Raw genomic sequence first — 13,637 nt, 5'->3', positions numbered from 1 at the left:
GCTGCCCTGAATTCGCGGTCTGTCTCCCAGGGATGCAGCGCCTCTTGCACGGGATACGCTCCCATGTACCCTCTTTTTTCCTTTTTCTTCTGATTCTTGGATTTATTCGGTCTCGTGGCTGTGGGGTTCTGGGTGGGTTGGTGCGCAAACGGAGCTTCTTTCCACCATTGTTCCAGGGAACAGGTAGTGTCTCTTAGAAGGAGGGGGAGGCCACTGTAATCGCTGCCCAGGATTGCTTGTTCGGGCAGGTTCGGTATCAGCCCCACGGTCAGTGTCCTTCCGTTGTCGGTGTTGGTTCGTACCGAGACCTGGGCTGTGGGGTAACTCTTGGTGTCTCCGTGTACACACTTGATGGCCACGGACCCTGTGACAGGTCCAACTGGATTCGGCATGTCCTGCGGACGTAAAACACTGTGTCTACATCCTGTGTCCGCCAGAGCCATCAGGGGGTGGTTGTTGATCTTAACCGGGCACCGGAACGGAGGGGGTGAGGCTCCTGCGGTGAGGCATACATAAGCCCGGGACACACCCACTTCCATGGGCTCTTCCTTCTGCGGGCAATGACGAGCGATGTGACCGAACCCCCCACAGTGATAGCATTGAGGTCCGGGAGGGTGTGGTCGAGGCATCACTGGGTAGGGCACAAAAGGGATCGGTTCTGGCTTTCGGGGGACAGGAGGTCGGGGGGGGACGTATGTGACCGGTATGTGGGCCGCGAGGAAGGTGTTCCTCTTTCATTTTCTGCACTTCTTGGGCTTTGCTGTAGGCACTGGCTATCTCTACCGCCCTGTCCAGAGTCAAGTGTGCATGCTGGCGCACCCATTTTTGGGTGGCCGGGTGAAGAGAAGCGAGGAACTGTTCCAGGTTAATTTTTGCCACTATCTCCTCTTTAGTGGACGTAGCGGGTTTCAACCACCGAGTGGTCAGGTCCTGGATGCGGTAAGAGAGAGGCCGTGGTGTTTCTTGGGGCCCTTCTCGGACTTGTCTCAGGCGTATCCGGTAGGAATCCTCATCTATCCCGAGGCGTTCGAGGATGCAAGTCTTAATGTCCGCATACGGGGTCAGCCCTTGCAGGTTGGCCTGTTGGTAGGCGGACTGTAGCTCACCAGTCAACAAAGGGCCCAAGTAATGGCCCCAGCGATCTACAGGCCAATTGGCTGCCTGTGCCAGTCGTTCAAAATTAGTGAAGAAAAAGTCTGGGTCTTCCCCCGTTACATATTTTTGTAGGACGACTGAAGGTAAGGGTGCCACGGGCCTCTGCTGCCCCATGGCCTCTGTGAGCTTTCCGAGGGCCTGATCTTGGGCTATTCCTTGCCCCTTCAGCACATCGTGCAGTTGGCCACGGTCATCCTCTGCAGTTTTTAGGAATTTTTCCATCATTTGTCCGAGCAGCTCTTGGCTGTCCGCCAGTTTCTTAACGGCGGCCTCCATGCCTCCAGGATATCCCACTTCTGACACCACTTGTGGGGTGTGGGCTTCGGCGGGCCGGAATAACAAGCGGGGAGGCCTGATATAGTGCGCTATGTTTAAGTGGTTTTATTGTTGACACAGTCCAGAGGTAATAGAGTCACAAAAGGGGGGCCGCGGGATCCTTGATGGGGTCCGGAGAAGAGAAGAAGTCGGGTCGGGAAGGGTGGTGGACGGCTTCTGACTGCTGGGCTGACGTCGTCCGGGCGGTGTGCGTCTCCCCTCTCGGCTGTTCCGTCGGGTCTGGGATGTCGTTGGTGGGCCTCGGAGGTTTGGGGGCGAGAGAAAACAGAGAGGGACGTTAGTCTGTCGCTCTCGGCAGTACTGCAACTGCCACCGACACCGGGACGTGAGGCTACGGAAAAGGCGATAGTGAGGGAGGGTCGGATGGGGAGGTGGAAGAGACCGAAGGATAGGGGGGGAAAAAAGGGGTGACAGGGTGCACTCTACGTGAAAGGGGCCTATATATATATATACAGTGGTATGGTGCTCAGGGTCGTGCAGCTTTACAATTATTTACAACTATCTACAAGAGGCACACGGAAACGGATGGTGGTTACTCACGTGGCCCGCCGCAACTCCCTGGTGAGTTGCGGCCGCTCTCCAGCCACCTCCTGGGGACTCCACCAGTCCTCAGTCCACACGTCGCCGTCGGCGTCCTCCTCCTCTTCTTCGGTTCGACTTTCGCTCTCCTCGCTTCTCTCTCTCCGCTCCGGTTCCGTCCTTGCTGTCTCCTGCCACGAGTCCGCGGGTTGGAACCCCGTTGCTTGAGTCTCGATGGTTTTTCTACCTTCCGGGGCGTAACCGGGGCCGGGACTTCCGGGGTCATGGAGAACTGCTTCCGGGTTCCCGTCGTCCGTATCCGATGCCTGGCGTACCTGTAGAGGACGAGAGATGGGAGATCTCCTAGGGAGAGGAAACAAGCCACATTCTGGGTTAGACGAGCCCGCCCCCGCGCGAGGAGGTTTCCCCGTGAAGGTAGGAACCGTGACCTTTCCACACAGTTTTAGGGCAACTTTGAAGCGCTTCTGCACATTAATCGGTCCAAATTGCGGTGACTGGGAGGGGTGTGTGTCGGCTCTTTTGACGTAGATTTGCGTCTACTCCGTAAAGGACCCCTTCTGGTGCCCCTGATGCACAGCCACACCTCGGTAATACACAGGAGTATGAGGATTGTAGCTAGTGAGAAGATTAATCTAGCGCTATAGCCCTCGGTGTACGAACTCTTACTGTGGCGTCGAAACCAGCCAGAAAGTTGGTTAAAGCAAATCTTGGGCGTTCAGCGATAACGACCATGTGTACGCAGGAGCGCTGCCGCCCCCCCTAACAACTCGCTTGCATGCAGCACAGCACTCCGACCACGCCCATGAGGTGTGCTGCAGGAGTGGAGTAAAGTGGCGTGAGTGGTCTGGAGACATGCGCAGGGTCGAGGCTGTGGGTGTGCGTCTTGGAGGGCGTGTTTATTGCGCAGTGTGATTTGGTGTTAGTGGCGTTTCTGAAAGTACATTTTAGAGTGCACACATTGGGCTACACAATAAACAGGTGGGACCACCTACAAAGGTGTTGTATCTATGTGCTTACATATGTGTGCTTGTATTTTTATATTTAGATATTGAGCAATACACTCTGACATGCAAAGTCACTTTCAACATTTTAAGCAAATATCGCTACTTGGCAAAGTAGTTGGATAGGGGCAATTTAACTTTGTCGTTTTGTAGGGGATCCGCGGTGTGTGGTTCAGGTGGTATTTGTCCCTCGCAGTTACAATTGCAGCCTCTCTCGTGTAGTCAGGACATAATGTTTCTACTTCTGAGGTTTCATTTAGCTATTTAAGGTATTCTGGGAGTTGTTTTCGTTTGAGTGGCAGGCCGGATACCAATGGTTTGTTCAGAATAGCCAAGCACTGGAAGCATGGCTGTGCTTGCTTCCTTGCCCCCTGGCTGTGCTTGCTTCCCTGCCCCCTGACTGTGCTTGCTTCTCTGCCCCCTGGCTGTGCTTGCTTCCCTGCCCCCTGGCTGTGCTTGCTTCCCTGCCCCCTGGCTGTGCTTGCTTCCCTGCCCCCTGGCTGTGCTTGCTCCCCCGCCCCCTTGTTCCCCTTCCCCTGGCTGTGCTTGCTCCCCTGCAACATGGCTGTGCTTGCTTCCCTGCCACCTGGCTGTGCTTGCTTCCCTTCCACCTGGCTGTGCTTGCTTCCCTGCCACCTGGCTGTGCTTGCTTCCCTGCCCCCTCACTGTGCTTGCTTCCCTGCCCCCTCTCTGTGCTTGCTTCCCTGCCCTCTCTCTGTGCTTGCTTCCCTGCCCTCTCGCTGTGCTTGCTTCCCTGCCCCCTCGCTGTGCTTGCTTCCCTGCCCCCTCGCTGTGCTTGCTTCCCTGCCCCCTCGCTGTGCTTGCTTCCCTGCCCCCTCGCTGTGCTTGCTTCCCTGCCCCCTGAGTGTGTGTGGCTCTGGGTGGGTGGGTGTGGCACTGGGTGGGTGTGTGTGTGGCTCTGTGTGTGTGTGTGGCTGTGTGTGTGTGTGTGTGTGTGGCTCTGTGTGTGTGTGTGTGTGTGTGTGTGGCTCTGTGTGTGTGTGTGTGGCTCTGGGTGTGTGTGTGGCTCTGGGTGTGTGTGGCTGTGGGTGTGTGTGTGTGTGGCTCTGGGTGTGTGTGTGGCTCTGGGTGTGTGTGGCTCTGGGTGTGTGTGTGTGTGTGTGGCTCTGTGTGTGTGTGTGTGTGGCTCTGGGTGTGTGTGTGTGTGGCTCTGGGTGTGTGTGTGGCTCTGGGTGTGTGTGTGTGTGGCTCTGGGTGTGTGTGTGTGTGTGTGTGGCTCTGGGTGTGTGTGTGGCTCTGTGTGTGTGTGTGTGTGTGTGTGTGGCTCTGGGTGTGTGTGTGTGGCTGGCTCTGGGGGTGTGTGTGTGGCTCTGGGGGTGTGTGTGTGGCTCTGGGTGTGTGCGTGTGGTAGTAATTGCTGTCTGCTGAGCTCGTCTGTAGGGTACAATAGGTCTCACATTTGCGAGAGATTAAGCTAATGGCAATGTAAATGACAATGCCATTTATGTATCTGTTTTCAAAACCAACACATAAATACAAATGTTGTCATTTACAATGCCAATAGCTCTAACTTTTCCAAAGGCAAAACCATTGCATTGTAAATGCTTGTTCTTCGTAGTTTGCAGGAATCTAGGGAAGCAAGGTTCAGGGTCCCCCTAAATACTAAATTTAGGGGCGTTACAGGGGTGTTCAGGTCCGGACCAATAGGTCCCTTTCTTTGGGTGAGTACACCCCTATTATGCCACCCCCCAGTGGAATGGGGGGAATGAGCCTCTCTCTAATTGGCTGGGTCCCCTCATCTCTGATCTACACGATTGAGAGGACTGAGATGGGTGCTTCACCTGGCCTCCCCCACCTGAAGGGTGGGGTTGACAAAGGTGGGCACACCTCTCCCCCTAACTTGGTTTTTCCGCTGATTCTCCTGCCCAAAGTGAGGGTCAGAACCAGTGGAAGCCAGTTGCTGGGGTGTCACAAAGTGACAGGATACAGCGAGACAATCGAAGAGGAAGATGACGCGCTCCCTCCTTATGTCTCTCCTCTGTTTTCCGTGCCACCCCCCCCCCCCCCCTACCTGCCTGTAGCTCTCTGTCCCAGTGCCGTAGCTCTCTGTCCCGGTGTCTGTACTGCTCTGTGTACCTCTTTGTCCTGGTGTCTGTACCTCTCTGTCTCTGTACCCTTCTCTTTCGGTGTCTGTACCTCTCTGTCCCGGTGTCTGTACTTCTCTTTCCTGGTATGTGTACTTCTCTGTCTGGGTGTCTGGGCCTCTTTCCTGTCCCGCTGTCTGTACCTCTCTGTCCTGCTGTCTGTACCTCTCTGTGTACCTCTCTGTCCCGGTGTCTGTACCTCTTGTCCCGGTGTCTGTACCTCTTGTCCCGGTGTCTGTGCCTCTTTGTCCCTATGTCTGTACCTCTTGTCCCGGTGTCTGTACCTCTTGTCCCAGTGTCTGTGCCTCTCCATCCCTGTGTGTGCCTCTCTGTCCCGGTATCTGTACCTCTCTGTCCCGGTGTCTTTGCTTCACCTGGTCGGACTACTCCTTCGTACACTTCACCATTACCGGACTCGCCTGCACCGTCCCCAACAGACACAGCACTCCGCTGGCCCAAGGTCATGCAGCAGCAATGCACGGATGGCCTCACCACCACATAGACCAAAGACACCACCAACGTGGATCAGGCACTACAGAATTTCGACGACTGGATCACCAATGCTGCCGACTGAGTCTCCCCCACTAAACCAGCCAAAACAGACAGGCCATCCAAACAAGCCAGCTAGTACACTCCAGAACTCAGCATGATGAAAAAAACTAAGAAGAAGGTGGTGCACTAGCAGGTACCACACTGCCAGAGCCATCTTCAAATCAGCCGTCAACAACTACCACCGACAGATCAAAGCAGCAAAAAGGGAGGCCCTGACCCACCGAATCAACAACAGTGCTAACCAACCTAAGGAACTCTTCACCCTCGTTAGAGACACCTGCCCGTCACCGAAAACTCCATCCCGTCATCACAGGAACTCTGTGACTATCTCTCGACCACTTCCACAACAAGATAGTGACCATCTATAAAAACTTTGATCTCTAACCCTCCGACCCCCTCAACCTCCGAGCAACCACCACGGCAGACCACTCACTCACTGCATGGAAACATCTCAGCACACATAACACGGCCACCATCATGAAATCCATCCACTCGGGGTCACCTAGCGACTCCTGCTCCGCTGACTCCTTATCCTCGGAAGAGACGTGATCAGCCGCCACCTCACCACCATCCTCTTCGCTTCATTAACCTCTGCCACCTTTCCCGATGCATGTAGACATGCCGAGGTGAGACCCATTTAGAAGAAACACTCATCAGACCCCAACGAACTCCAGAAATATGGTCCCATCTCAGTGCTCCCCTTCCCCGCCAAATTCCTGGAGAAGGCCATCAACCTCCAACTCATCAAGCACCTGGTGATCAACAACACACTGGACCCTCACCAATCAGGATTTAGAACAAACCACAGCACCGAGACAGCCCTTATGTCCGCAACAGACGACATCCGCACCCCACTCGACAAAGGAGAATTAGCCTCCCTGATCCTGCTTGACCTCTCTGCAGCCTTCAACGCTGTCTCCCACCACACACTCATCGATCGCCTATGCCACATTGGTATAAAAGCCGACAAGCTCAAATGGATGGCATCTTTTCTCATGGGACAAACCCAGACAATCCGACTCCCTCCCTCTCATTGCAAGTCAATCACAACCTCTGCGGCGTCCCCCAAGGCTCATTCCTCAGCCCTACCTTCTTCAACATCTACATGACACCACTCGCAGACATCGTCAGATCGCACTTCAACATCATCACCTATGCCAACGACATGCAACTTGTACTATCGCTCTCAGCAGACTCCACCTCAACGAAGACAAACTTCCACAACTGTATGAAGAATGTCTCAGCCTGGATGAAGGACAACTGCCTCAAACTCAACATGCACAAGACAGAAGTCCTCATCTTTGGCACTAACACGCCCTCTGAAACGAATCATGGTGGCCGGTGGAACTTGGATCCCACCCCCACGCCCAAAGACCACGCCTGCTACCTCAGCATCATCCTCAACAGTGAACTCTCCATGAAACTTCAGGTCACGGTCACCTCAGCCTGCTTCCACACACTCCACTTGTCCGCAAAATATTCAAGTGAATCCCCATCTGCACCAGGAAGACCGTAACGCGGGCCCTCATCATCAACAGACTGGACTGCGGCAACGCACTCTATGCAGGCACCAACACCGAACTCATGCAAAGACTCCAGACGATCCAGAACGCAGCCGCCAGGTATGCTCAACCTTCTCAAGAGAACCCACATCACCCGCACATGAAGGGCCTCCACGGGCTCCCCATGCCAGTTCAAGCGCCTACAAATTCTTCCACGACTAAGGACCCACCTACATCAAGCACTGTCTGCACTTCCACCGAACAACCCCGAACCTGCGCTCCGCACACCTCGCGCTCGCACAGACTCCATGCATACGCCGCTGTCGCTCCTTCTCCCGTCTCGCCGCCAAAGCTTGTAACACCCGCCTCCTCTGCACCTCACCCTCGCTAACCGACTTCAGGAAGGGGCTCAAGACCTGGCTTTTCATCTGAGACCTCCAGCAAGCGCCTGGATACCCCGCGGGTGACAAGCCGCGCTTTATAATTCCTGCATGAATGATTGCTTGATTGAATTAGCATGATATGATTCAGAACAAAAGAGAAATATGACAATTAGAAAGAAACAATGCCAAGCTTACAATAGGAAATTATATATGAGTAAAAATGTCAAACATTAGCAGATGTTCTGACAAAATAATCAATTACTTAGCAGCAGATTGTTCATTTTTTTAATTTAATTTGAACAATAGATGAGATTCAAGAGGCTCTGCTGCCACCTATAGGCTGCCAAAGGAATTGGATATATATTTCCCTTTGATCATCAGAATCTGAGGCTTTGGAAAACAAAAGAGAAATTTCATTTTAGCCCTTTAACGCTAAAGTTGCTGCGGGCCGGATACAATCTTGTAGAGGGCCGGCTGTGGCCTGTGGGCCGTGGTTTGGAGACGCCTGTCATATAGCATGACCCACACACTCCACAGCCTATACTCAAGGTGGGTGTGACATAAATAACAATGGGGCATATGTATCAAAATCCGTTTTTGCGATTCTGAAATAGCGATTTTTTTGAGAATCGCTATTTAAGAATCGCAAAACGGGATGTATTTAAAAAATTGCAAATAATTTGCGATTTCTTGGTATTCCTTAATTGCGATTAGCAAATTGCGAAATCGCAATTAAGCAATACCTTCCCTTTCATTCCTATGGGCCAGGAGGCCCATAGGAATCAATGGGAAGTCATTCTCAATTTGCGATTCGCAATTTGAGAATCGCAAATTGAGAATAATTTCAAGAGTGCAAGGGTGTCATTAGGACACCCTGAAGCACGCCTGAAATGAGCCTGTGTGCGTATGGCGCACATACATGCCATAAGGGCATGTATGTGCGCCACATGGCTCCTTGAAAAATGCCAAAATGTGCATTTGTGAAAGGAATCGCAAATTACCACCAACTTGAAGTTGGTGGTAATTTGCGATTCCTTAAGGAGAAATCGCACAAATTGGGTGCTTGTTACATAGCATTTAAGGAATTGCAATTTGCGATTCCTTAAATGCTTACGCAAAATTGAGAATCGCAAAGTTAGCGATTCCTTAAAAATGCGATGAGAAAATGTCTCATACATCGCGTTTTGCGGTTTTTTTCCCGCAAACGCTGTTTTTTGCGAATCGCATCGTTTGCGAATAAAAAATCCTTTCATACACATGCCCCAATATCCCAACGCAATATCCTGATATCATTGGAACCTGCAGTAGCCGTGACAGAATTGTTGTGATGTATCCCAATGGAAGTCGTGATAGTGCCAGGCAGCACCCCTGCTCCAGGTGGGGGGCCAGTGAGGGGGCTTAAGGTGCCTCCCGCCTAAAACTGCCCCCACCTCGGTGAGTCAATGGGGTCAATACATTCCTCGAATTATTTCCAGTTCTGGCTCTGTCTTGCTTCCTGGTGTTGGTGGGTATTTTTTAATATTAAGGATGGTATCTGTGCCCCTCTCACCTCCACCTCACGCCCATCTCTGTGGCTTGTCTTGTGTCTCCACAGCCCCGGGGAGAGCGATTCCGTGCTGCGCCGTGCCCCCCACCTTCTGCCGCATGCCCTGGACCCCGGAGCCTGCCAGGGGGGGCACCCGGAAGCCCTGCAAGGTGATGCCACGACAGGTGAGACCCCGCAGCCCTCCAGTGACCCTCTCACCCCCACTGGGGTGGGCCCAGACTTTGTTTTAAAGCGTGTGGTGTGCATGTTACGAAGGATAGTATGGGGGTCTTGAAGAGGGGGTGCCAGGGAAGGACAGAGGGGCAAGGGAGGCCTGAAGAGGGGGTGCCAGGGAAGGACAGAGGGGCAAGGGAGGCCTGAAGAGGGGGTGCCAGGGAAGGACAGAGGGGCAAGGGAGACCTGAAGAGGGGGTGCCAGGGACGGACAGAGGGGCAAGCGAGACCTGAAGAGGGGGTGCCAGGGAAGGACAGAGGGGCAAGGGAGACCTGAAGAGGGGGTGCCAGGGACGGACAGAGGGGCAAGGGAGACCTGAAGAGGGGGTGCCAGGGACGGACAGAGGGGCAAGGGAGACCTGAAGAGGGGGTGCCAGGGAAGGACAGGGGGGCAAGGGAGACCTGAAGAGGGGCAAGGGAGGCCTGAAGAGGGGGTGCCAGGGAAGGACAGAGGGGCAAGCGAGACCTGAAGAGGGGTGCCAGGGAAGGACAGAGGGGCAAGGGAGACCTGAAGAGGGGGTGCCAGGGAAGGACAGAGGGGCAAGGGAGACCTGAAGAGGGGGTGCGAGGGAAGGACAGAGGGGCAAGAAAGACCCGAAGGGGGGGTGCCAGGAAAGGACAGAGGGCAAGGGAGACCTGAAGAGGGGGTGCCAGGGAAGGACAGAGGGGCAAGGGAAACCTGAAGAGGGGGTGCCAGGGAAGGACAGAGGGGCAAGGGAGACCTGAAGAGGGGGTGCCAGGGAAGGACAGAGGGGCAAGGAAGACCTGAAGAGGGGGTGCCAGGGAAGGACAGAGGGGCAAGGGAGACCTGAAGAGGGGGTGCCAAAAAAGGACAGAGGGGCAAGGGAGACCTGAAGAGGGGGTGCCAGGGAAGGACAGAGGGGCAAGGAAGACCTGAAGAGGGGGTGCCAGGGAAGGACAGAGGGGCAAGGGAAACCTGAAGAGGGGGTGCCAGAAAAGGACAGAGGGGCAAGGGAGACCTGAAGAGGGGGTGCCAGGGAAGGACAGAGGGGCAAGGGAGACCTGAAGAGGGGGTGCGAGGGAAGGACAGAGGGGCAAGGGAGACCTGAAGAGGGGGTGCCAGGGAAGGACAGAGGGGCAAGGGAGACCTGAAGAGGGGGTGCCAGGGAAGGACAGAGGGGCAAGGGAGACCTGAAGAGGGGGTGCCAGAAAAGGACAGAGGGGCAAGGGAGACCTGAAGAGGGGGTGCCAGGAAAGGACAGAGGGGCAAGGGAGACCTGAAGAGGGGGTGCCAGGGAAGGACAGAGGGGCAAGGGAGACCCGAAGAGGGGGTGCCAGGGAAGGACAGAGGGGCAAGGGAGACCTGAAGAGGGGGTGCCAGGGAAGGACAGAGGGGCAAGGGAGACCTGATGAGGGGGTGCCAGGGAAGGACATGAGGCAAGGGAGACCTGAAGAGGGGGTGCCAGGGAAGGACAGAGGGGCAAGGGAGACCTGAAGAGGGGGTGCCAGGGAAGGACAGAGGGGCAAGGGAGACCTGAAGAGGGGGTGCCAGGGAAGGACAGAGGGGCAAGGGAGACCTGAAGAGGGGGTGCCAGGGAAGGACAGAGGGGCAAGGGAGACCTGAAGAGGGGGTGCCACTGAAGGACAGAGGGGCAAGGGAGACCTGAAGAGGGGGTGCGAGGGAAGGACAGAGGGGCAAGGGAGACCTGAAGAGGGGGTGCGAGGGAAGGACAGAGGGGCAAGGGAGACCTGAAGAGGGGGTGCGAGGGAAGGACAGAGGGGCAAGGGAGACCTGAAGAGGGGGTGCCAGGGACGGACAGAGGGGCAAGGGAGACCTGAAGAGGGGGTGCCAGGAAAGGACAGAGGGGCAAGAGGGACCTGAAGGGGGGTGCCAGGGAAGGACAGAGGGGCAAGGGAGACCTGAAGAGGGGGTGCCAGGGAAGGACAGAGGGGCAAGGGAGACCTGAAGAGGGGGTGCCAGGGAAGGACAGAGGGGCAAGGGAGACCTGAAGAGGGGGTGCCAGGGAAGGACAGAGGGGCAAGGGAGACCTGAAGAGGGGGTGCCAGGAAAGGACAGAGGGGCAAGGGAGACCTGAAGAGGGGGTGCCAGGGAAGGACAGGGGGGCAAGGGAGACCTGAAGAGGGGTTGCCAGGGAAGGACAGAGGGGCAAGGGAGACCTGAAGAGGGGGTGCCAGGAAAGGACAGAGGGGCAAGGGAGACCTGAAGAGGGGGTGCCAGGGAAGGACAGGGGGGCAAGGGAGACCTGAAGAGGGGGTGCCAGGGAAGGACAGAGGGGCAAGGGAGACCTGAAGAGGGGGTGCCAGGGACGGACATGAGGCAAGGGAGACCTGAAGAGGGGGTGCCAGGGAAGGACAGAGGGGTAAGGGAAACCTGAAGAGGGGGTGCCAGGGAAGGACAGAGGGGCAAGGGAGACCTGAAGAGGGGGTGCCAGGGAAGGACAGAGGGGCGAGGGAGACCTGAAGAGGGGGTGTCGGGGAAGGACAGAGGGGCAAGGGAGACCTGAAGAGGGGGTGCCAGGGAAGGACAGAGGGGCAAAGGAGACCTGAAGAGGGGGTGCCAGGGAAGGAGAGAGGGGCAAGGGAGACCTGAAGAGGGGGTGCCAGAAAAGGACAGAGGGGCAAGGGAGACCTGAAGAGGGGGTGCCAGGGAAGGACAGAGGGGCAAGGAAGACCTGAAGAGGGGGTGCCAGGGAAGGACAGAGGGGCAAGGGAAACCTGAAGAGGGGGTGCCAGAAAAGGACAGAGGGGCAAGGGAGACCTGAAGAGGGGGTGCCAGGGAAGGACAGAGGGGCAAGGGAGACCTGAAGAGGGGGTGCGAGGTAAGGACAGAGGGCAAGGGAGACCTGAAGAGGGGGTGCCAGGGAAGGACAGAGGGGCAAGGGAAACCTGAAGAGGGGGTGCCAGGGAAGGACAGAGGGGCAAGGGAGACCTGAAGAGGGGGTGCCAGGGAAGGACAGAGGGGCAAGGAAGACCTGAAGAGGGGGTGCCAGGGAAGGACAGAGGGGCAAGGGAGACCTGAAGAGGGGGTGCCAAAAAAGGACAGAGGGGCAAGGGAGACCTGAAGAGGGGGTGCCAGGGAAGGACAGAGGGGCAAGGAAGACCTGAAGAGGGGGTGCCAGGGAAGGACAGAGGGGCAAGGGAAACCTGAAGAGGGGGTGCCAGAAAAGGACAGAGGGGCAAGGGAGACCTGAAGAGGGGGTGCCAGGGAAGGACAGAGGGGCAAGGGAGACCTGAAGAGGGGGTGCGAGGGAAGGACAGAGGGGCAAGGGAGACCTGAAGAGGGGGTGCCAGGGAAGGACAGAGGGGCAAGGGAGACCTGAAGAGGGGGTGCCAGGGAAGGACAGAGGGGCAAGGGAGACCTGAAGAGGGGGTGCCAGAAAAGGACAGAGGGGCAAGGGAGACCTGAAGAGGGGGTGCCAGGAAAGGACAGAGGGGCAAGGGAGACCTGAAGAGGGGGTGCCAGGGAAGGACAGAGGGGCAAGGGAGACCCGAAGAGGGGGTGCCAGGGAAGGACAGAGGGGCAAGGGAGACCTGAAGAGGGGGTGCCAGGGAAGGACAGAGGGGCAAGGGAGACCTGATGAGGGGGTGCCAGGGAAGGACATGAGGCAAGGGAGACCTGAAGAGGGGGTGCCAGGGAAGGACAGAGGGGCAAGGGAGACCTGAAGAGGGGGTGCCAGGGAAGGACAGAGGGGCAAGGGAGACCTGAAGAGGGGGTGCCAGGGAAGGACAGAGGGGCAAGGGAGACCTGAAGAGGGGGTGCCAGGGAAGGACAGAGGGGCAAGGGAGACCTGAAGAGGGGGTGCCACTGAAGGACAGAGGGGCAAGGGAGACCTGAAGAGGGGGTGCGAGGGAAGGACAGAGGGGCAAGGGAGACCTGAAGAGGGGGTGCGAGGGAAGGACAGAGGGGCAAGGGAGACCTGAAGAGGGGGTGCGAGGGAAGGACAGAGGGGCAAGGGAGACCTGAAGAGGGGGTGCCAGGGACGGACAGAGGGGCAAGGGAGACCTGAAGAGGGGGTGCCAGGAAAGGACAGAGGGGCAAGAGGGACCTGAAGGGGGGTGCCAGGGAAGGACAGAGGGGCAAGGGAGACCTGAAGAGGGGGTGCCAGGGAAGGACAGAGGGGCAAGGGAGACCTGAAGAGGGGGTGCCAGGGAAGGACAGAGGGGCAAGGGAGACCTGAAGAGGGGGTGCCAGGGAAGGACAGAGGGGCAAGGGAGACCTGAAGAGGGGGTGCCAGGAAAGGACAGAGGGGCAAGGGAGACCTGAAGAGGGGGTGCCAGGGAAGGACAGGGGGGCAAGGGAGACCTGAAGAGGGGTTGCCAGGG

The 13,637-nt window shown here is 56.6% G+C and overlaps 1 protein-coding gene across 1 annotated transcript in view; it reads left to right on the top strand.

The window, feature by feature from the left end:
- The window catches only part of SAP25 (Sin3A associated protein 25), a 204,002-nt gene that overhangs the window by 83,988 nt on the left and 106,377 nt on the right, over positions 1–13,637 (top strand). Inside the window, 1 exon segment of the mRNA XM_078668316.1 lies at positions 9,169–9,284. Within this exon segment, the coding sequence (XP_078524442.1) occupies positions 9,169–9,284 (116 nt within the window).

This window comes from Lissotriton helveticus, chromosome 12 (genome assembly GCF_964261635.1).
Source record: "Lissotriton helveticus chromosome 12, aLisHel1.1, whole genome shotgun sequence".
Classification (NCBI taxonomy): Eukaryota; Metazoa; Chordata; class Amphibia; order Caudata; family Salamandridae; genus Lissotriton; species Lissotriton helveticus.
Note: the sequence above shows the minus strand (reverse complement) of the source record. Positions and strands in the feature narration are given on the sequence as shown.